This window comes from Rhipicephalus microplus, chromosome X (genome assembly GCF_043290135.1).
Source record: "Rhipicephalus microplus isolate Deutch F79 chromosome X, USDA_Rmic, whole genome shotgun sequence".
Taxonomy (NCBI): domain Eukaryota; kingdom Metazoa; phylum Arthropoda; class Arachnida; order Ixodida; family Ixodidae; genus Rhipicephalus; species Rhipicephalus microplus.
The window spans coordinates 358,830,691-358,854,603 of record NC_134710.1 but is presented as its reverse complement, the minus strand read 5'-3'; the positions used below and the strand labels follow the sequence as shown (position 1 = coordinate 358,854,603).

Here is a 23,913-nt window from a genome sequence, read left to right as displayed (position 1 = left end):
GAAGCTTGATGACACAGGGGAGTCTGCTGCTGCATCAACAGGAGAGTCTGCTTGTGAATCCAGCACGTACGGAGCTGGAACAGTGGCTCGCCGAGTCGTTTCGCCTTGCTCTCCATGCCCGCTTGGCATGCGATCTTCCGCCTGACTTTGGTCGACACTAAGTTTTATGTGGTCTAGGTGCCTTCGAAACGTTCCTGATTCACATTTAATCATCCAATAGCTGGGCCCGAGCCTCTTCATTATCCTTCTTTCCATTCATACAGGGCTGTCTCCAGAATATCCAATGAATACGGCTTGCCCCCACAGAAATTTCCCTCGGGGAGCTATACCCCTTGGTGTTCGAGGGTGTTTCCTCAGACGGCTGGGGCTGAAGTTGTGTGAGCACAGTAACTATGTCGCGCCCGAACATCAGAGTGGCTGGTGTTTTTCCCGTTGCCGTTGACACAGTGCTGTGTTGCTTAAGCAGGAATCGTGCCAGGCTGCATGCAAATGTTACTGTTTGGTTCTTGGCTAACGTCTGTTTTGTTTCGAACACCATCCTCTCTGCTTGACCATTAGTGGACGGATGGTGTGTGGCGCTTGTGACATGTGTCACCCCGTTCTTTTTTAGGGATTCTTCAAATTCTGAGCAAACAAAAGTCGGGCCATTGTCCGTCACGAGCTTTTTGGGGACCCCGAACATTGCGAAACAGTTTCACATTTCCTCGATCAATGAGGCACTTTGAATGCTGCGCATGCAGTGTACTTCTAGCCGCCATTTAGTGTACGAATCGACCACCTCTAGCAACATCCTCCCTTCCACAGGGCCAGCCAAGTCTGCATGAATGGTGTGCCATGGTGACGTTGCACGCTCGCACTGAGGCGTGGGTGCTTTGCCTGGTGCCTTTTGGTGCTCGCGACGTGTTACACAGTTTCTTGCCACTTCTTCAATGTCGCTGTCAACACCTGGCTACCAAAAGTAACTTCTAGCGCAGGCTTTCATTGCAACAACTCCTCTGTGGTTCTCGTGGGCCAGGCCCAATACACTCTTTCTCGCTTTGAGAGGAATCACCACTCTGCAGCCCCTAATTAGGCAGCCCTATTGAATGGAGAGTTCGGCCTCGAGCTTCCTCTATGCTGCAAACTCCTCATTGGCTAGCTTGAGCAGTTTACCGCTTCTGACTGCTTCTTTCACACGAGACAAACTGGGTCTTGTTGGGTAATTTCAGCCAGCTTTCTTGGCGCTAGTTCAACGCTTGATGTGGGAACCAATATGAGCATGTCTCCTGGCAGATAATGCTCATCAACATGCGCTGGTAGCGGAAGTCTGCTGAGAGCGTCAGCATTTTGGTGCCTTTGGTCTGGTCTGTACACCAATATGTAATGATAAGTGGCTAGCTTTAAACACCAGAGAGTTATTCAGGGCGATAGTACCCACGGCACTTGTTTCTTTTCGTCCATGATACCAATAAGTGGTTGATGGTCTGTTATCACGGTTACTTGCCGGCCAGCAATGTACTTGTGGAAATGGCTGACACCGAATATAATGGCCAACCGTTTGTCAAGCTGGAAATAGTTCTTTTCCGAGAGGGTCTTCCTGAGTTAGCGCTGCCCCGACCCGATACCGTACGGTGACGCGTCTACGGACAAGAGAAGGGGTTTGGTTTCATCGTAATGCACAAGCACTGTGCAAGTGCAGACCATGTGTTTGAGCTCCTCAAAGGCGGTTTCGTGCTCCGTTTCCCACTTCAAGTGTGCATTTTTGTGCATTTTTCTCTAGCAGATTGTACAGCTTTGCTCTGTCATGTGCCCCGTTCTTTAGGAAGCGGTCATAAAATGAGATTAGCCCAAGAAATGCTCCAAGAGATGTTTTGTCAGTTGGTTTGGGTGCCCGAAGTAGGGCCTCAATTTTGCTCTCGGTGGCATGCATCCCGTTGGCATCTATTCGGTGCTCTGTGTGTCGTGGTCTCTTTCTTTAGTTGATCGATCTTGTTTGTGCAATTGAACTCTAGGGGATAATTTTTTTTTACACTTTATGCTGCGACATCTGTGCAGTTCTCTCACTGGCGAATACTCTGATCTAATTCAAAGGAAGAGTGTGCTAAATGTTATGAAGAAGCATCTGACATGAAAATTTCTTTGTTACATCTGGTACTTGAAATAAAAGGATATGGTAATATTGGCTTAGAAAAAAAAGAATAATTGGGTCTTTTAAAATAAAGAATACGCATGAAGCTTCTAACGGGCCAGAAAACAGTCTCTTGCTGATTTTGATGCCCCAATAGTGGAATTGGCATAGCAATATGTAGAGTGGCATTTAATAATCATAAATTACAACATAACTATAAATGATCAACTAAGAAACCATACTACAAATGCGACCACAGGACCAACACTTCAGTTTTGCTGGCTGTTAGCCAGCCAAGCCAAGCTGTTGGCCAAAATTAATGTACATCCAAATCTTAGACACTTGCTGCTTGGAATAGGGGTGTGCCAATAATAGTGTGTCAGACAAAATCAAATACGAATTGAAATGTGCGAAAAGCAACTGGTATTTCTAACAGTTCACCAAAATGTAAAACCTTCTCTCTATTATCCAGCAGTATCAACATCCTAGTGCTCACACAGGAAATTATGTTTTGAGCATTACAGTGCACTTATTAAAGCATGCTTTACTTTTAAAACTATGTCAGTTTCATCATCAGACTGACTATGCCCAGTGCAAAGCAAAGGCCTGTGTCATATTCCGCCAATAGACCCAGTCCTGTGGTTTATGCTGCCATGTTATACCTGCAAACCTCTTAATCTGATCTGCCCGCCTAATTTTCTGTCTCCCTCTCACATGTGTTTTTTCTCTTAGATTCAGTCAGTTGCCCTTAATGACCAGTGGTTATTTAGCCCAAGTGCTAAATAGGCGGTACAAAGGCAACATTTAAAACAAATGAGCAGTTTGTTCCCAAACATAGGGCTTTCACAGCACTTAGTTTATGTAAAAAAAAGTGGGCCAAATTTCTACCGGTACCACACAGACATTTTTAATCACAATCAGTGCCGATCCCGATTAACCACGATCCTAATTAGGTGCTGATACATGGTCGCTTTTAATCGCGATCATGGCCGAGCGAGATTAATACCCGTGCCACACGGGCAGAAAAAATGGCATTTACCCCCGAATGCCTTCAGATTTATTGCCATTCGCGCGGTGCCACACGGGCGAACAAAATGGCATTCATCCGAATGCCATTCGCCACCAACTGCCTTCGCCAGAACTCAGTTGACTGAGAAATGCCTACTCTCGACGACACAGCTCGCGAAGTGCGATTTACCTGAAAGTATCTAAAACAAATCATATTGAGCTAAAAATGAAATTTCCCGTCTTTTATTTGCACTGAAGTCTTAAAAAGATGCTTTGAACGTTATACGAAGAAAATAAAGTATTGATAATGAAACGCTTGTCAATTTTAGTGTCTATGTACGCTGTGGATCTGACTAGTGTTGGCTTAGGTTGCTACGGTCGGCTGCAACGTTGTAAAACAAAGCAAGAAACTAAAACTTAGGACAGCGTAATACGCTTATTTCTACATTTGATGATTATCTGATGTGTATGAAGCTTGTAAATGCTTCTTAATTTTTTTTTATTGCTATTCACTCAATGCTCACTTGGAAGGTGCTGTGATCGACATCATCAAGTCAAATGTCATTCGCTTTGGACGTGTAGCAGCGCCGGCGAAACGAATGTCATTCGGGAACTGAAGGCCTTCGCCACCAAATGTCATTTTCTATGCCCGTGTGGCACGGGTATAAGACCACCGTTACTGGAATCTAGTTACGTTGATAAAAACTGGCGATTGGGCCGAGAGATCGCGATTTTGCCTTCGTCTGCGCCCCCTGGCCGAGCTTATTGAAAGCACAATAAACAAGAAAATCGAGCATAGTTCAACATTAAAAAAGGTAAATTAAAAAAAAAAGGAATGGTAAACTGTTTAAATGAGAAGAATACATTAAATATCGCATATTTTGAGATCCCTATTGACCGCATGTAGAGCGACGGGAAAAGCAGACGATAAGCAGACGACTGTTGTCTTCCGCGCTTATTTAAGCTCTCGCACCATCAGAGCTGTTGGAGCACCTCGAACCAAATTGATTATGAGTGTTACCAGCTTTTTGACCACATTGCAGCGTAGGCGCACTTCGTGGCCAAATGAACAGACCTTTACTGTGATTGACCGCTGGCAGGAGCGACTAGGAGACTCGAGGCGCCACAAGGGAAACTCTGGCATGTACAGCGAGACTGCCGCTTCGCTGCGACTACGAGCAGGTGCCATCAGAAATAAACGAAGATTTAGAATTTCATGCAGTAATACAGGTAAGTTAAAGGGAAACTATCGAATAATGAATTTATGAAATTACTTTTGTAGTGGCGTGCACAGTTTTTGGCGTTCGAGTGGTTCTTACACGAATAACATTACTGATAAAGGGCTCTATAAAATCATCGTACGCAGAGTTTTGTCAATGACATGTTTTATGGCACGCAAGCGCGAAGTGGCGTAATTCATCTGACAGAAGCTCGAACCGGATTACCTTGGGCCATATGGAAGCCACCATAAAGTTGATCCCAATGGTGATTAAAAAGTGCCCATGTGATACCGGTGTTACAGTAATGGTAAAACGCAAATGATAGCTATGCACATACAAATAGTAGCACTGCCGAATATATCTGTGAAGTTCTTGTTTTTTTTTTCGAGTGGTCATTTTTTAAGTAGAAAAGACAGATTCGCGGCCACGCAGCTTATGTCATGTCCACCGCTGATGAATGTTACCAACAGGAAATGTGATTAATACTATTAGAACAATGGGACATTCAGACAGTCATTATTATATTTAATATCAAAATAGCTCAACCTCAAGAGTATTCAATATTCACACCCCTTAGGCGTTTACTTGTGCTACTATAATATTCTGCACACTTGAATACATACATCTTGGGCTGCTTTGCAGCTACAGGTATGCTCTAGATCCTTAAACTTCTATTTTGAATAATAGTTAAAATTATTTATGGTTACCAAACTATTGCATTTACTGCAATATAACAAAGTTGATAGTAATTATGTTTGAGCCTATTCCAGTTTTGCACAGCTCACTCATATTTGTCCATAAAGTGAGTATATTAATCATTAAACTTGAAAAAGGTGTAGCCTGCAAGAACATGGCTTGTTAGCCTAACAAATGTTTTTTTTTTTTTCGTTTTGCACATATCTTTAGATACATCCATTGTGGTTCAGTTCTTTACAAAGATAGCAGCAGCAGTAACAGAAAACATGCTCTTTCCAGTGCATGCAAGACATAGTTGCAATCACCCCTCAGCAACTTCCCATTATCCAAATTTTAACTATACTCTTCTTTCTCCTCTTCACAACTGTTGTCTACCTGAGCTACAGTTGAAATGTGAAATTGTGTAGTTTATAGACTGGCCTAAAAATCTGCAATCGGTGGCAGTAGAAACAAAACCTTGGCAATGTCTTAGTATTCAGAAAATGCCCGATATGACTTAAAATGAAATTGCAACTCAACTCCAAAGCTCCTCCCCCAAGATTATCTGTTTTGTGCAAGTTCCCAATTCCTCTAACCATGAAGGCACTTCAACATGAATAAAAATTGTTCAAAATATACAAATAGGTGAACATCAGATTGCTATACGAGCGTATATGCTGCAAGTATAGTAAAATTTAAAGCTGAATATATATAATCAGTTGTTAGTTAAATCCCACCGAGAATATCTAAGTTCCTTCCACTAAGAACCAGCTCCAGCACGGTGGTCTAGTGGCTAAGGTACTCGGCTGCTGACCCGCAGGATCGAATCCTGGCTGAGGCGGCTGCCTTTCCGATGGAGGCGAAAATGTTGTAGGCCTGTGTACTCAAATTTGGGTGCACATTGAAGAACCCCAGGTGGTCGAAATTTCTGGAGCCCTCTACAACGCAGTCTTTCATATCCATATGGTGGCTTTGGGACGTTAAACCCCGCATATCAATCACTAAAAACCAGAGAGAGCACAAGCCACATTTCAATTTTAAATGTTGCCCAGTTTGGTCGTGAGGAATATGCACATTTTTCTTTGAGAGAAATATACTATTAGATACTGTAGTTAGACAAAATCAGCACTTGCTTCAATTCTAAAATTTACTATTCACACATCCCTATACTGTAAGCTTGGTAGCTATCCATACTTTCTCCAGTTGTAAATACTTATCAGAGTATGGTAGGAAAACCACATGCTTGTCTGGTTGATGTCTCACTTTTTTTTTTCCTTGTAGAATTATTTTATACTGAGAGTCTTCATACAGCAACAATAGCTGCAAATATTGCATGCTGCATTTCCTTCACCTCAAGCCTATTACTTTCTTGCCAAAAACATTGTACTGCAGGGTTCCCAGAAAAAAAAAAAAAAAAACCCACCTTGCTGTACAGTTGCCACAAAATGCTTGCACCAAAAATTACCTCCACCATGACATACCCCATATCTGTTTTGTAAAGTGAAGGCCCAGGAATTATCAGAACCCAGGCAATTATCAGATCAGAACGTGTTTCACAGCTACTACTAAAGCAGCACGCTCCAAGAGTCATGATGCTTGATCAGTACTCAGAACACCTTTCACAGCTACTATTAACAGCAGCATGCTCTATGAGCCACGGTGCTATTCTTCATATTTTAATGCTATAGCGCAGCTCAGCTTGCTCATGGACAAACGAGACAACAGCAAAAGGAAACACAGGCAACAGGATAGGCACTAAATGCAATATAATAGCAATTCACTATAATGCACCAACTCGCCCAACCTGGAGTGCTATCCCTTATATATGCTTACAAGTCAAACACACATGCACATTCATACCAAAGCACCCGATCAACTTTATCAAATGCTTCACAGGTCAAGTTGTTACTACTTGCAGCTGCAAATAAGGAGAAACAACTGTAAAAGATGGTTTTATTTACACAAAGCACAGACTTTCCAAAGCAGCGGCTGACACGATCTTTTGCACTACCATAGGGTTTAGATCCCCATTTTACAGGGGATACAAAGAATGTTGGAAAAAAAAAAAGCCTGGAGAAAATCCTTGGTAGAGTCACATGGCGTACTTCCTGGTCCACTCCTTTGCTAGGTCATTGTACTTTTCTCGGTCGGTCTTGTATATCTTGGCTATCTCAGGAACCAGAGGGTCATCCGGGTTGGGATCACACAGCAGAGAGCAAATGGAAAGCAAAACTGCAAGCAAAAATATGGCAAAGTAAAAAAAAAAAGCAGATGGCTATGCCACAGTGTGCAGTATTGTGCGCTTAATGCTGTCCTACTGAAATACACTTAGCTAATGACCCCCTCCCCTCTAATATTTATGCAGCAGTTAAACTGCGATAGCTGGGAATTACAGTGTGGCAACATACAATAAAACCAATGTCTGGCAACTGATTATTTACTCACTAGTGAGCCAGGACAGGTGGAACACTCAAAAATACTATACATGCAAAAGCACAGTTTTCTGTTGCCTTTACAGCCAAGCCTCAGAAAAAGGGCTTACCATGGTCACATTCTTGCAATTTATCAAGTAACTGAGAAAATCTGGATATGAAAACCTCTTGGTATGGGCATTCATAAAGAACACAGAAAAAGGCACCTGCGGAAAGGTCAGTCACCAAGCAGAACCATAAAACATAAAAAAAGTACATCTCCCACTAAAGGGAACCATACGTAGATGCGAAGCAGCGTCCGGTAAATCTTACACCGACAGTGGCGTTGACACTGGTGCTCATCACGGCATTGCGCAGAAGCCTGCGGATGCACTAAGCAAGAAGTGATGGACCGGTGTTTCCTACTAAAACACGCCGCCAATCGCTGCTAATGGGGCACGATACGATCGATTGATATATGGGGTTTAACGTCCCAAAGGCCACCATATCATTATGAGAGACGCTGTAGTAGAGGCCTCTGGAAATTTCGACCACCTGGAATTCTTTAACATGCACTCGAATCTGAGCACACGGGCCTACAACATTTTCGCCTCCACTGACAATGCAGCTGAACAGCTGGGATTTGATCCCGCAACCTGCCAGGGTCAGCAGCCAAGTACCTTGGCCACTAGACCACTGCGGCAGGGCTAGGGCATGAGACAAGACTCCGATTGGACAGACACCCGCAGTCCACTTTTGGTCAACACACACACTGCGAATTTTTGTTGTTCAACAACACCTAGCAGAAATCTCCCACCGGCACTACCTTAGAGGTCAAGACTAAGTGGCTATATAGTATACGGTTGGCCAGCGCACAGTTGTGCAGTGCAAACAGTGTTTTTTCAATCAAGAAACTTGCTAGCAGACACTGTTAGGCGAGGGGAGAGAGGGGACGCGCATAAGCAATGGGGGTGTAAATGCTGCAGGGAGGGATACCTAGAAGCGAGAGAGGGGGGAGCGAGTGTAGTAGCTAGTAGACGCTGCCAGCATCGGCGTTGCAAGATGGGGGAGTGTAGGAGAGGAGGAGGACGCATGTGCAATGGAGTGCGGACCCCGCTAGATCAAAGAGCTCAAAACACGCTTCACATCTATTAACTACCTAGCTGATGTCTACAAAAGCTTCACAGCTAAACTGTTTCTCCACAAGGCAAGCAATAAAATTTAGATGAACAAAAGTGTCAGACAAGGAGATAGATTGTCTCGGGATAGGAGTAAAAATTGCAAGACAATATGTCAGCAACCTCCAAGTTGATAATGACAGTGCTCTTGAGCAAGGATCGTGACGAATTGCAAAATAAAAAAAAAAAATCACAGAAAACTTTGAAAGCTTAAAGCAAAGGGAAATAGGAATATGCCTAACACAGTGAACTCACTAGTACGACTGTCAGTTAAGCAAATATTTCAAAATTGACTTATGGAAAATCCCCAGCAGTTTTCTTAGGCAGAAAATATTTCGGTTCAATGCCTATTTTGTTGGAAACTAGAAGGCAGAGAGATTGCAGTTCAGCCCAAAATAAACCTGCCATAGCCCACAAAATAGCATGTTCTGCTGCAATATGGTGATGGCTATGAAACTGCACACTGGGAGTCATACCTGCCAAATTGAAGGAAAACTAATCCGGACACCTAGAGAACAGGAAAAGGTGTGCACGCTGTTTACCCCCTCCCCCCTCAAACATGTCGTTTTACACAGGCTAGCGCAAAAAATTATCTTTGAAAGGAGTGTGCATGTCCATTTCAAAGAGCAGAAGCAATTTTGGTAGTCTCGAGTTTATTTAAAGCAGCAGCATGCTCTTTGCCGAGGCCCTTGGCATATACAAGCTTCCCGAGGATAATAATGTAGCCAATCACTACAGGCACGCTTGTGGATACTGACTCTAAAGTTTCGTCACCGCCTAATTTCTCCAAACACTCTTGCTGCGCCCTTCATTCACATTGCCCTCATCTGTGCACATCGAAAGCGCACAAATGAGCAGCATGATTTATTGTGAACCAGCTTGTTTACCAAAACAGGAGGACAAGACGGTAGGCACAAAGCACACAGCCGTTTAGATATGCACTTTAAGAAGCCTTTACGATCATGTGTCCTCAGTGCATGTTTGCTTTTTCGTTACCATTTAAAGAGAAAACATTGGGGAACGGCCACGAAGTGCATACTTCGGAGCGCAAAGCAGACTATTCGCCTGCATCGGTCACTCTCTCGAGCTGCTGTCTAAATCACTTGCACTAAGCTGTGATAGCGTTTTTTCTAGTTTCGGCATCAAAAATTGCGTTCCTGGTGCAAAAGTATACGAAACATCTGAATTTCGGCCCTTTGGACAGTGGAATTGGGCTGAGGAATTTCACAAATTCATAGCCACTTTTGTATGACCAAGATGCTACTATATGTTTCAGTCAATGCCTTTTAAATTTGTTTACATCATAAAGTGATGGGTGTGCAAAAAGCCAGTATCGGAATGGGTTTAACTTTTATCAATGAAGCCTGACCACACACAGAATTTATATTTCGAGGAGATTTTGCAGCCATCCCTACAAATGCATGAAATGGTTGAAATCCAGGGGACTCTGCAGGAATGGGAGACTGTTGCTAACTGCACAGACCTAATGAACACTACTAATGCACATTTCATAAAAATATAATGAAAAGAATATGCCAGTTATATTTCAGTATAAATATTATCTTGATGAAAAAAGGCAAGAAATAGTTTTTTACAATGCAGATGTGTCACAATCAATGTGAAAATTGTGGGTATGCAATAATAGGCAGAATGCCAGGGGCCAGGGAGAGAGCTGCCTCCAAAGGTTTAAACTGCATTTAGTATGGTAAAATTAGTCTTGTATAAACTTTCTAGGTGAACGAAAGTTAATGAAACAAAGATAGTAATCCACCAGCGCAGAACTACAAGGGGAGAAAAAAAAAGGGAGAGGAGGGGGACTTTTTCTCACCCTTGGATATTGTGAGAGCTGGAGACCACTGAGACCTCAAGATATCAAGACAAATGCTTCCGTTGCTGTTGATGTTTGGGTGGTAGATTCGCGTAGTAAAGGCTACCTGCAGAAGAAAAAAAAAAAGGCAAATAAACACACAGCACAACATTAACACCAGAGTTGCAACATGCTAGGATGGGCTCCATGGCTGCAATTTTTGTATAGTCCAAAAATTACCAGCACAACATAAAACAAAAGCTTGCCAGTTTCATGCAGAGGGCAAAGCAAACGAATGACAGCAAGAGGAAGGTTGTATATTGTACTCGAATTATCCATGGGTGGCGTTCACGCTGAAACGTGTATGTGGCAAGTTGACGCTATGCAGCAAGTAAAGCATCAGCTGCTCAGCAGCAAGAATGTCACCTTCATTGAAGCAAGCCATTTGACTTTTTTCGAACAGCCATACAAAATCTGTTTAGTCTTTTGCAACACTACTTTCACTGAATGCATGTCGACCGCTATCAGTTCAGTTCCTGAAAGATCACATGGAAAAGCAGTTGCACAGTTGCAAATACAGTTGGCACACCAGGCCCATGAATACCGTTAGCACAGTACATAAGAAGAGAAGTGATACACTCTCCTTTAAAGAGTTGACACAACTACTGCAAAATGGCTCCAGGAGACCTGGCAACAAGTACACTACTAGATGACGTATGTCTGGAGTAGCTGCAGTGTAAATATAATATTAATGGCTCAATCTACAAGTGCCTGCAGGTTTATTTTTGTAAGAATTTGACTCTTTGTTCCGCCTGCATAATGATCGCACCCGGAACTTAGCACAAGACACCCACGATGATTATCAGGGTTTCATAAGCCAAAACATGGCAGTGATGAAAGCGTTTTTCTACTTTTTGGAGCAGAAAAAAAATGTTAGCTTAGAGAGCAACAATTGGCGTTTTAGGAACAGAGGCTAAATTTGCCAAGGAACTCCTGGAGTTCAAAGTCTTGACTAAGAGTCAAATTTTATCGTCTATTATGAAATATATTTTCACAGACAATGCAAATTGCAAAAAAACAATTAAAAACATGGTTTGATATCAAATGTGCCGTGAAATGAGGTAAATTACCAGTACTTGTGGCAGAAATGAGATCGAACCAATAAAGATGAGCACCTGTTGCCAAATAAAGATTAGAAAATAGAAGCAGAAACCCGGAAGCTTTCAAAGACTTAAAATTTAGGACTACGCAGCAAGCGATGGAGAGGAATATTATAGGTGTAACATTAGGAGATAGGATGAGAGCAGAGTGAGTCAGGGAACAAAAGGGGGTTATGGATATAATAGCTGAATTGAGAAATGTACAGTACGGTCCACCGTGACTGAACACGCGAGCATGCGGGGCGCTTACTGCTGGCGCGGTTTGGAAACGCGGAGTGTGCGCACAGAATCACAAGGGCGGTTCGTGCCCTGTGTTGTCTGCTACTTCCCCACCCTGGTGCTAGGCGCATGCTAAAGCCGTGCTATGTTTCATAGGTTGGAACAAGAAGCTGGCTGGTTCGAGCATTGTGTAAAGCTTACGACTAACATTTCTGTGAGCATTGACATTAGGTGACGCAAGTGAGGGGCCTCGTCATCGTTTTCACAGAATACCACAGCTGGGAGTGTAATTTTCTGCTGAACGAATTTTCTGTGGTGTCATAGCTTATTTGTGGATAATGCAGAATAGTGGAAGATGCCTTTAGTGTCGGTAAAAATAAAAATAACATTTTATTCAAAGCATTACCGTCAACCAAATCAGCATGTAGTGGCTCTCGCCAGAAGCATTTCTTATGGAAGTGACATCACCAAACAATTCACAATTTTTAGAAAGGGTCGTCAAATGCTTAACCAAAATTTTCAAACTGCATGTGTATTTGGATACTTTGACTTCACCACAATTAGAACACAAACAGATGTTGAGCACAACTACAAGCTAAAAATTTGCGTTGATATTTTATACTACGACCTAGCTCTCGAATTTATTTCAGAGCAAGAGAAGGTAAACATTATGTTTAAGATTTTAAATCTCTTATGACGATGATGTCAGCTTGTTGGTGCCTTTGGCAGCCCGGGGCAATGAAGTGCCATTTTAGAATCTTAAAACTTCAAATATTTCAAATAGGTGTTATAAAACATAGGTTGAATATTTCACCCAAATACTAATCTGTATGCACGATGCCTATTGAAGCAGTAAAAATTACAGTTAGACAACAAAAAAATTAAAACTGGGAAGATTAATATTTTTATCAACCCCTTGAAGAAGAGTTGCCAATAAATAATCAGTCTCGAGATATTTGCTCACAATATAAAATATCTGGAACAAGATATATTTACGAACTGTACTTATTTTAACGCTAACAAACAGTAAAAAAAGTAAGGCTAAGAAACATGATAGAAATACAGACTGCTTTCAGCCTGTGGCACCCAAGCTTATATATAAATCTGTGCTCGAGAACTCCCTTATACATCTTCATGAAAAACCTCATCTTTAGAGCACTGTACAGTACTCTCAGATGGAGATATTCAATTTTAAAGGAGCCCTGCAAGAGCCCTGGAACCGTATAGTTGGCAAACGCTGCTAAATTTGAAGTGTTAGTATTTTCAGTGCTAATAAATTTCACTGAATTTAATACTTTCAGTGCGATCACGAGCGAGCACAAGCTATGCGCCCTTGCACTTTTTATCACACTAAAAGTAAAGTGGGTGTTTGAAGAGGAGAAAAAAAATTTTGCAGGTCGCGATGCTTTTTACCTTCTTTCCTCCCATGTAATCCCCCTACTCCTACGTAGGCTACAATGCACTCACTGGTTCGAAAGACTGAAAGCATTAAAAGAATGCAACAAATCTCTGCAACTTCACTCATATTTGACAGATTCTGGGCAGTTTTATGGCAGTAGATTTGCAAAGCAATAAGCTTGTTTAGTGAAACCATTCTACTATCAACAAGCAAAAAATGTTGCAGGGCCCCTTTAAACTAGATTATGACTTATCAGCAATGCATTTCGTGACCGACATCTTTTGTTTGCTCGATTTTATGGAGCCACCAACTTTGCCACTCACAACGGTCGGTGGCACCGATTGCGAACGCGCTTGCCCACGATATTACCGTAGCACAAATAGGAACAAATTTGCTCGTCCCCAAGAACAGCACCAAGCATGGCATTATTGGCAATTTTTTTTTTCAGGCTTTTCTAATCTAAATAAACTTAACTTTTGCAGCTTGGCCATTTTTCGGATTGTTCGATTTTGCAAACTACTACTTCGCAGTCCCCGCCAGATCTCGAAAATCCATTGAAATTGTTTCTTTTCATAATTTGTTATTTCATGTACACCACTGCCCTCAGAAATGCTTCGTGCGAGTGAGGATAAATAAATGAAATGGGAATATGCTTCATGCAGAATATGCACTGAAGAGGCAAGCATGAGTAATGTCAATGCTTTCGGGACTAAAGAACAAAACTGATTGCAAGTTCATGTCATCAAACTACAAGGTGTTCCAGCATAATGTACTGGCATCGAGTTCTATCCACTTAGTATGTATGAGGAAAAGTGCTATGAACATCTCAATTTTGCCCTTGATACACAGTCGAATTTGGCTGGAAAATTTTGTGAATTTGGATCTGCCAGTTTTACATCACCAAGATACTGCATACTTTTCATGAATGCCACCTAAATTAGTTTACAATAAAACACGATGGGTTCGCACAAAGCCTGGATCGAAAAGGGCTGGATTTTTATCAATGCGGCCAGATTACGCACAGAAATTTCGATTTCCGGGAGATTTGGCAGGTATACTATAATTATGTATACCGGGAGACTATAATCCGGGAGACTTGGCAGGTATACTATAATTATGCCAGCAAATTAAACAAGGCTACTTACCTTAGGCGGTTTGAATGGATAGTCTGTTGGAAAGTGAATGGTAAGGAAAAACACTCCACCTTGGTAGGGGCTGTCAGGCTGCAAAAGAAATGAACAGCACCAATCAATACATTCCTAGATACCACACACAACCAAGGGCATTATTATTGAAAATACTGCAACAGTGAAAACAGCAGAAACTTACGGGTCCCATAATTGTTGCCTGCCAGTGGAATACTGTAATGCAAAAGCAATGCAAAGCAAATCAGAAAGCACACTGTGGAGAAACAAGCTCCTAATGCATATAAAAAGCCATGTTAATAAATTATACATGAAAAGTAAATGTAAATGCCCCACGATCCTCAGCCTTGGCGGCACTACAGCAAGGTTTCCCACAATATCATGTGCTACAAAAGCTCATGCACAAAAGCTCCTATACTCGCGGTCAACTTTTATTGGCAATGAAGGGAAGGCTATGGAGCCAAACCGGGCGAGTGCCATAGCTGATAAATATATTCCCATTTTTATGTCCATGTTTTTGGCGTGAAACTCTTAAAAAACAGTGTTACTCGATTTTCTACCGGGTACTGTTTATGAAGAGACGCAGCGAGCCCAAATGTTGGTGCGCACCGAGATGATAGTCATAATTTTTTAAATTTACGCACTGTCATTTCAAGTTTTCGTGCTTCTGAAAATGTCGCACGTTTCACCCGCGCACCTCAGTCAAAATGGCATCTCCGTCTTCAGGTGCGCACTCATCGCCCGCCAGCTATTTCGACTCACCGTCTGTAAAGGGCGCTACCCTATAGTCTAAGATAATGGCCCGGAATTTTTCTAAGCCTTGGGGTTTAGAGACAGTGAAGGCCAAAATAAACCTTAAATGGGTAGAAATAACAAGGAGGGCACTAACTGATTGGTGGCTATTTGATTGATATGTGGGGTTTGACATCCCAAAACCACAATACGATTATGAGAGACACCGTAGTGGAGGGCTCTGGAAATTTTGAACACCTGGGGTTCTTTAACGTGCACCCAAATCTGCGCACACGGGCCTACAACATTTTCGACTCTATCGGAAATGCAGCCGCCGCAGCCAAGATTCGATCCCGCGACTTGCGGGTCAACAACCGAGTACCTTAGCCACTAGACCACCACGGCGGGGCTGATTGGTGGCTATCATCAAGGCGCGAGTGAAATAAGTCACCTGCATACCTGCCAAGTTCAAGGTTTTTTTTAATTATCAGAAGGGTGGGGGTGTTGCACCGATTTATTGACGCCCCCCTTCCAAAAAACGGGAGAGGGGTTCGTTAACTGGCATTGTGGGACACCGCCGCAATGACAAAGGAGGTTTGGAGTGGCCAAATACACAAGGGTAGGGTGCCAAGGGGGCCACGAAAGCACGGGTTGAAGCTTCACTTGAGGGCCAACTGAAAATTAAACTTTCGACAGGAACGCCAACACACTTTGAGCCTGTTTTACATCTTTGCTACCTTTAATTTACTGCTGCCTTAACAGCCGCGTGCCCTTGGCTAGTAGCCGCTATTGATAGTCACATCGCCGCGACCGCGGTTTCGCACGCGCCGGTTGTGGGAAACTAGTTCCGTTTTTCAATCCACATACGCTAGCTGCATGAGCCTTCAAAACCAAAGTTTTTTTTTTCCATCTATAATCGCATCTGCCGCGGTTTTGTCTGCAGCGTTTGTGGAAAGCAGCGTCACTACGACTGATCAAGCGTTGGAAGTGTGTGCACTTTCGGAGCTCTAGTCGTCGCAATACACGATCATGTCGAGAGGGGCCACGGTTTAGTCCACAGCGGTTGCGCCAAATAATAACCACAGTTCTAACACTGCATGCGCTGGCTGCACGCGTCCTCCTGAAGCTTCAAGTACTCTGCTCTCAGCTTTTCATTCAGTAGTGACGTTCATATGACTGTCCGGCGATGAGAAAAAGGGTTTGCAACATGCAAAGTTTGGCCCAATGGACACAGTAGAATTTGGCTGGAGAATTTCACGAATTCCCATTTGCCAGTTTCGCATGAGAGTACTGTATGTTTACACGAAGGCCACCTGAATCCGTGTACAATAAAATGCGATGGGTTTCCAAAAAGCTTGAATCAGATTGGGCTGCATTTTTGTCAATGCGGCCAGATCACGCACAGAAATGTCGATTTCCGGGAGATTTTCCGGACAACCGTGCAAACATGAGGAATGGCCCAAATCTGGGAGTGTCCAGGATAATCCGGGAGACTTTGCAGATAAGCCCTTGTGACGAATGATACTAATGTCCAAAAAAACATAGCGAGTAGAGTGTGCAATGTTATTTGAACAATGCTGTCATTTGAAGCACGAGCCCAACCAGACTACTTCACGGAGGAGTACGAATGCAGTTGCCCGCCCCGTAGCTTTGTCTTCATTGCCAAGAAAAATTGTCGGTGACTTTCGTACCAGAGCATTTCATCCCCACCGAAATATAACTGCTATATCTGAGAATTGAGCCTAAACCGTCCCGCATGGCAGCCTCATAAGGGATTCATACCTATTTGTTTCCAGGAACACAGCTTCGAAGAATGAGGGTGACGCTTTGCAAGTGCTGACTGCGTGTAATCGTACATTTGCGCTGACAGTGCAACTGCATGAACTAATACATGTAAATTCACAATCTAACATCATACTTTCTTTTTGGAATAACATCCTGCTTCATATTAACTGGCAACATCACTTACATTGGCCAAGTACCAATATCAAGTATCATCATCAGCCTGACTACGTACACTACAGGACAAAGGCCTCTCCCATGTTCCGCCAGTTAACCCGGTCCTGTGCTTGCTGCTGCGAATTTATACCCGCAAACTTCTTAACCTCATCTGCCCACCTAACCTTCCGTCTTCCCCTAACTCACTTGCCTTCTCTGGGAATCGAGTTAGTTACCCTTAATGACCAGCGGTTATCCTGTCTATGCGCTACATGCCCGGCCCATGTCCATTTTCTCTTCTTGATTTCAACTATGATATCCTTAACCCCCGTTTGTTCTCTAACCCACTTTGCTCTCTTCTTGTCTTTTAAGGTTACACCTACCGTTTTTCTTTCCATTGTTGCTCGCTGCGTCGTCCTCAATTTAAGTTGAACCCTCTTTGCAAGTCTCCAGGTTTCTGCTCCGTAGCTAAGTACCGGCAAAATACAGCTATTATATACCTTCCTCTTAAGGGATAGTGGCAATCTACCTGTTATAATTTGAGAGTGCTTGCCAAATGTGCTCCACCCCATTCTTATTCTGCTAGTTACTTCAATCTCGTGGTTCGGCTCCGTGGTTATTACCTGCCCTAAGTTGACAGTCTTTTACAACTTGAAGTGCACTATTACCTATCGCAAAGCGCTGCTCTCTTCCGAGGTTGTTGTACATTATTTTCGTTTTCTGCAGATTAATTTTAAGACCCACCTTTCTGCTCTCCTTGTCTAACTCCGTAATCATCAGTTGCAATTCGTCCCCCGAGTTACTCAGCAATGAAATGTCATCGGCGAAGTACAGGTTACTAAGGTACTCTCCATTAACTCTTATACCTAACTGTTCCCATTCTAGGCCTCTGAAAACTTCCTGTAAGCACGCGGTAACTATAGCATTGGGGAGATTGTATCCCCCTGCCTTACACCCTTCTTGATTGGTATTCTATTGCTGTCTTTATGAAGCACTATGGTAGCAGTTGATCCCCTGTAGATTTCTTCCAGGATCTTTATATATACTTCATCGATGCCCTGATTCCGCAGTGTCTGCATGATGGCTGATATTTCTACTGAAACGCCTTCTCGTAATATATGAAGGCTATGTATAGTGGTCCGCTATATTCTGAGCATTTCTCTATTACCCGATTGGTAGTATGAATGTGGTCGATTGTTGAGTAGCCTGTTCGAAATCCTGCTTGTTCCTTCGGTTGATTGAATTCTAATGTTTTCTTTACTCTGTTAGCAATTACCTTTGTAAATAGCTTGTATACTACAGAGAGTAAGCAAAGCGGCCTGTAATTCTTCAAGTCCTTGTCATCTCCTTTCTTATGTATTAAGATTATGTTAGCATTCTTCCAAGACTCTGGTACTCTTCCAGTCAAGAGATACCTCGTAAACAGGGTGGCTAGTTTTTCTAACACAATCTGTCCTCCATCTTTCTGCAGATCTGACGTTACCTTATCCTCACCAGCAGCTTTGCCTCTTTGCATGCTCTCCGAAGCTTTTTCGACTTTTATCATTACTGGTGGGGTGTCATCTGGGTTACTGCTAGTTCTTGCAGTATTAAGGTCATGGTTGTCCCGGCTAGTGTACAGATCTCTGTAAAACTCCTCCACTATTTTAACTATCCATATTGGTAGTTATTTTGCCTTCTTTGTCCCTTAGCGCATACATCCGCTTTTCGCCTATCCCAAGTTTCCTCTTCACTGCTTTGACGCTTCCTCCGTTTTTCAGAGCGTGTTCAATTTCCTCCATGTTATACCTTCTTACATCGGATACCTTACGCCTATTAATCAGCTTTGAAAGCTCTGCCAGTTCTATTCTGTCTGTTGTACTTGAGACTTTCATGATTTGACGCTTCTTAATGAGATTCTTCGTTTCCTGGAAAAGCTTGCCAGTGTCCTGTCCAACTACCCTGCCTCCAACTTCCACTGCACACTCCGTAATAATACTCATCAGATTATCATTCATTGTATCTACGCTAAGGTTGGTTTCCTCACTAATAGCCGAGTGCCTGTTCTGAAGCGAGACTGAATTCCCGTACTTTCCCTCTCAGTGCTAGCTCATTGATTGGCTTCTTGCGTATCAGTTTCTGTCGTTTCTTCTTGAAGTCTAGGCGAATTCGAGACCGTACCATTTTATGGTCACTGCATTGTACCTTGCCAACCACTTCCACATCCTGTATGATGCCTGGGTGTGCACTCATTATAAAGTCTATTTCGTTCTTATTTTCGCCATTAGGGCTCCTCCATGTCCACGTGCGGTTTTCTCGTTTTTGGTAGAAAGTATTCAAGATCCGTAAATTATTGCGTTCTGTGAATTGTACTAGTAGCTCTCCTCTGGCATTCCTAGTACCGATACCATAATCTCCTACTGCCTGGTCTCTAGCCTGCTTCTTCCCTCAGTATAGTATACTGCGTTTTTACCTTACTCATTGCCGATTCCACATCTTCATAGAAGCTTTCAACTGAAGCGTCATCATAGTTGGATGTAGGCGCGTAAGCCTGTACCACCTTCATCTTGTACCTCTTATTGCCCCGCCGCGGTGGTCTAGTGGCTAAGGTACTTTGCTGCTGACCCGCAGGTCGCGGGTTCAAATCCCGGCTGCGGCGGCTGCATTTCCGATGGAGGCGGAAATGTTGAGGCCCGTGTGCTCAGATTTGGGTGCACGTTAAAGAACCCCAGGAGGTCAAAATTTCCGGAGCCCTCCACTACGGCGTCTCTCATAATCATATGGTGGTTTTGGGACGTTAAACCCCACAAATCAAATCAATTGTACCTCTTATTCAGTTCAATTTTGATACCTACCACCCTCTCATTAATGCTATAGTATTTCTCTATGTTGCCAGCTATGTTTCTGTGAATTAGGAACCCCACTCCCAGTTCTCTTCTGTCAGCCAAGCCCTGATAGCAAAGGACATGCCCATTCTGTAGCACCGTATATGCCTCATCTGTCCTAACCTCACTGAGGCCTATTATATCCCATTTAACACCGTCTAGCTCCTCGAATAGTACAGCTAGACTTCCCTCACTAGATAAGGTTCTAGCGTTAAACGTTGCCAAGTTCAGGTTTCAATGGTGGCCTGTCCTAGTTTTAGCCTAGTTGTACATCAAGTATACAACTAGGCTAAAAGGCTGATAGCAGTGGAGGTTCTACTAGATTCTGACCTCGTGAGTTACCAATGTTCTTACACAAACTATTCCAATACAAAGTGGTTGCAGTTAAACCCACAAACTTGTGCAAATGTCAGTGAGACATTCATGCGAGTTACTTATGCAGTTACCTTTCCAAGCTTGTAATTTGGAGAACTCAGGAAAATGACAGATTGATTATCTAGAAGTTGGTTCCAGCTTAGGAAGATGATTTTACGTACACATAATCTAACTACAAACATCACATGGGCAACATGGGGGCACTGTTTAAATGGCAGTATTATCAGAACATATAAAAAAAAAACAGTCGCTGCTTTGCAGTAAAGGCGAAGCAATGAATGCGATAACAACAAATTGGAATGTCACGCTAAGAATGGCAGATTGAAATGTGGCCCCCATTGCTCACGTCTCCTTTATTACTTCGCTGTGTCTGAAAAGCGTGCCCTTTTCGCAACTGGAGACTGTGTAGCGAACTTTATGCGCCCGGTAACTACAACAATCATTTCAGTGAAAGTCCAAGGCGTACGATTCTCCCCACCACGAGATAATCGAGCACGCATGAGCGTCCACCTCACCGCGACGATCAGGCGACGCTAAAGTCCCTTTTCTAAGGCGATGCGCATTCATTGCACCATTTCGCTGGTACTGCTGAAAACGCGATAGCTCCCCCAAGATGGGCATTGGAAAGGTAAGTTGGTAGATATAAATAGCTTGCCGTTTCAACCTTGGAGGTGCTTCTTTGTGGCTCAGTGGCTAATGCCTCACACTTGCAAGCAAGAGGGCAAACATTCGATTCCAGGCACCTAAGTCCTTTTCTGGACTAATTTTCTTTCTCACTCACACACACACACACACACACACACACACACATATACAGTGAATGACGCCGGAAGCAAAATCCAGCCGAGAGTGTCCATATAACTGCTTTCGGAACAAAAGTGCATACAATGGCTCTGCTTACAAGCCAACACGCTTCCCATACTATTTAAATGAAATTCTCTATTACATTGTGCCGTACTGTCATGGCATAACTCATCAACAAAGTTTGACTAAGGTTTATGAAACAACTAAGAAAGTAACAGCATTGCTTTTAATCCAAATGAGAACATTACAGAATTACTCGTGAGCAAAATGCAATGGTGTCTAAATGCTACACAACTATACCGTGACACTTATGACCAATTAGTTACTGCAGCAACACAGGACCCCTACAACTAAGTTAACTTGTAGACCCTTAAGCAAGCAGTTTGCTTCATGCTTGGCGATGCGCATTCATTGCACCATTTCGCTGGTACTGGTGAAAACGCGATAGCTCCCCCAAGATGGGCATAGGAAAGGTAAGTTGGTAGATATAAATAGCTTGCCGTTTCAACCTTGGAGGTGCTCCTTTGTGGCTCAGTGGCTAATGCCTCACACTTACAAGCAAGAGGTCAGGCATTCGATTCCAGGCGCCAAAGTCCTTTTCTGGTTTTCTGGACTAATTTTCTTTCTGTGCGTCTGTGTCTGTGTATATATACACACACAGACACACACACATATACAGTGAATGACGCCGGAAGCAAAATCCAGCCGAGAGTGTCCATATAACTGCTTTCGGAACAAAAGTGCATACAATGGCTCTGCTTACAAGCCAACACGCTTCCCATACTATTTAAATGAAATTCTCTTTTACATTGTGCCGTACTGTCATGGCATAACTCATCAACAAAGTTTGACTGAGGTTTATGAAACAACTAGGAAAGTAACAGCATTGCTTTTAATCCAAATGAGAACATTACAGAATTACTCGTGAGCAAAATGCAATGGTGTCTAAATGCTACACAATTATACCGTGACACTTATGACCAATTAGTTACTGCAGCAAAAAAGGATTCCTACAACTAAAGTTAACTTGTAGACACTTAAGCAAGCAGTTTGCTTCATGCTTGGAGATGCTGACAAATTAAGCAGATGGCATGGCTACCACCTTAAGTACATTCACTGATGTATAAGGTAATGTAATCTTCCTATTCCATGTGGCATGGGCATGTGCAGAAAGTGACAGTGCAGCTACTACTTTCTGCACAGCATAAATGCACAATTGATTGGTCAGAATAAAAAACAGCTCAAATATGTGTGCATGCAATCATACTGTGAATTCGAATTCCAAAAAAAAAGTTCTCACAATCATCTCCTACAGGGCCCGCTGAGCATTGGGCAGGAGGATCGCGTCCCAAGTCCTGCAACTCCTAGAAATCGAAAAAAAAAAAAAGCATGTAGCAATGTTGCATAACGTTAAATGACCTAGGAAGACAACGCTGGTGAAGCAGCCAGAATAGAGGGATTAAATTCTCAATGGTATCAGTTTCACCATACGGACGGTATGTCGTCAATGAGCGAGGGTGACGAGAATTCAATCTACGAAATAGCTGGGATCCTGCGCGTCGTTCGGTTAACTCTAAAGAAAAAGATGAAGCGTGGGGAGGGGGTGGTGGCTTCCTTGCCGGTGTCTAACAGGTTTGAACAAATGCCCGTCGCGCATTCTTGAAGGTCAGTGCCACTAAACGAATGACACAGGCGTGAATTAGCAAAGATTCTCGGCGAGAGTGTTTTACCCAGTCACGATACTGCTCAATGAAAGGAAATTTATTTGCGGCCGGAAACAAGCGAGGAACATCCGCGCCAAGATTCGAACGGCAGAACGCATTTGATGGCGACGTCCGCTGTCGTCATTTCCATTGCGAGGAGTGACTCACACCTTCAAAGGCTGCGATGCGCAGAAGAACGTATACGTAGCATTACATGCATATTGAGTGAATTCAAGAGTTATCTTCATTCAGATTTTGATTAAAACGTGGAGGCAGTTCGCAGCAAGCCTTCGTGCGAACGCCGCAGTTTGCGATAATCGCCGAACGTTCGCCTGGTTTCGGAGAGCCGAATTTAGGAAGAAAGCGAAAGAATGTATGGCGCGTAGCAAAACACTTCTCTGCAACAATCAAAAATGGCTCTTTTAAAGGCCCGAAGAACTGGAGATTTACGGCCTCACATTCGCTTATCGCATTCGTCCACCGCAATACGAGGACAACACCTGCGCCGATTGCCCTAAATGAGTTGAAGCGCTCAAGTTGCCGCAAGAGAACAGTTTCAACGGCGTATCAGGACGAATGTTCGTTTTAGGAACGAGCCGGTGAGGAACATAACTTTCGAAACACCATTGATACGGTGCTGGGAAAATGCCGTAACACGAGGAATGCACTATCGACACGTTTTATCGCGACGCACAAAATTGCGAAAAAAAATCGATGACGCCGAAACGCATAGTAGTTGCACGCAGTTAAACGCAAATAAAGGCTACGACCCAAAGGCAGCAAAAGCAAAGATGGGCTTCCATTCACTCGCACCGGTGCGGTGGTAGGCCTATAAGCACCTTGACATGGCAGTGTTCCCCAACTCAATCCTGCAAGCATATTCATGGCACTTGCTCGATACGAGGTCGCTCAACCACCAAGCAAAGAACCAGGCTTCGAAAAACCTGGGAAACATGAAGCATTACCTTGTTAATCCTCTTCAAAGCCATGACGAGTAAGCCTACCCCCTGGACTCGACGGCTAAACAATTGTCGCCCTGCGCAGCGGTGGACTTGCGCGTGCTAGTACAAGTGATCTTCTTTTTTTTTTATATATATACCAATTTTTTAAGAAAACTCATTCGACAAATAGAAGAACTGTCACTATTCATATACATTTTTTTATAATA

At 43.1% G+C, this 23,913-nt stretch overlaps 2 protein-coding genes across 5 annotated transcripts in view; one reads left to right on the top strand and one right to left on the bottom strand.

Annotated features, from left to right (window-relative positions):
- Cisd2 (CDGSH iron sulfur domain 2) overlaps window positions 1–23,913 on the top strand; it is a 34,736-nt gene that overhangs the window by 5,781 nt on the left and 5,042 nt on the right. The window contains exon 2 of one of the 3 annotated variants that reach the window (XR_012887474.1): window positions 4,216–4,345. The gene's annotated coding sequence lies outside the window, so the exon portion shown is untranslated. Of the gene's footprint in view, window positions 1–4,110; window positions 4,346–23,913 lie in introns of those variants that run through there. The other 2 variants (XR_012887473.1, XR_012887472.1) reach the window with 2 other exon arrangements.
- On the bottom strand, window positions 6,950–23,864 carry LOC119161125 (ubiquitin-conjugating enzyme E2-17 kDa). Of its 2 annotated transcripts, XM_037413469.2 has the most exons (6): window positions 23,711–23,864; window positions 22,343–22,406; window positions 14,514–14,545; window positions 14,330–14,407; window positions 10,428–10,533; window positions 6,950–7,242 (listed from the first exon to the last, which is right to left on the bottom strand). In XM_037413469.2, the coding sequence occupies exons 1-6, from the start codon at window positions 23,732–23,734 to the stop codon at window positions 7,103–7,105; spliced, it is 444 nt and encodes a 147-aa protein (XP_037269366.1). In that variant the 5' UTR covers window positions 23,735–23,864; the 3' UTR covers window positions 6,950–7,102. The 2 variants fall into 2 exon arrangements, with proteins under 2 accessions (XP_037269366.1, XP_075735983.1); XM_075879868.1 differs by lacking the exons at window positions 22,343–22,406; window positions 23,711–23,864 and adding an exon at window positions 16,844–17,484.

Bases quoted from the DNA above. Each gene is read 5' to 3' on its own strand.
- LOC119161125 (XM_037413469.2), bottom strand. From the start codon at position 23,734: ATGGCTTTGAAGAGGATTAACAAG. The intron at 14,408-14,513 runs GTAAGTTTCTGC...TTTCTTTTGCAG, and splicing joins AGGCAACAATTATGGGACCC to CCTGACAGCCCCTACCAAGG. The intron at 7,243-10,427 runs GTGAGAAAAAGT...TTTTGCTTGCAG, and splicing joins AGCTCTCACAATATCCAAGG to TTTTGCTTTCCATTTGCTCT.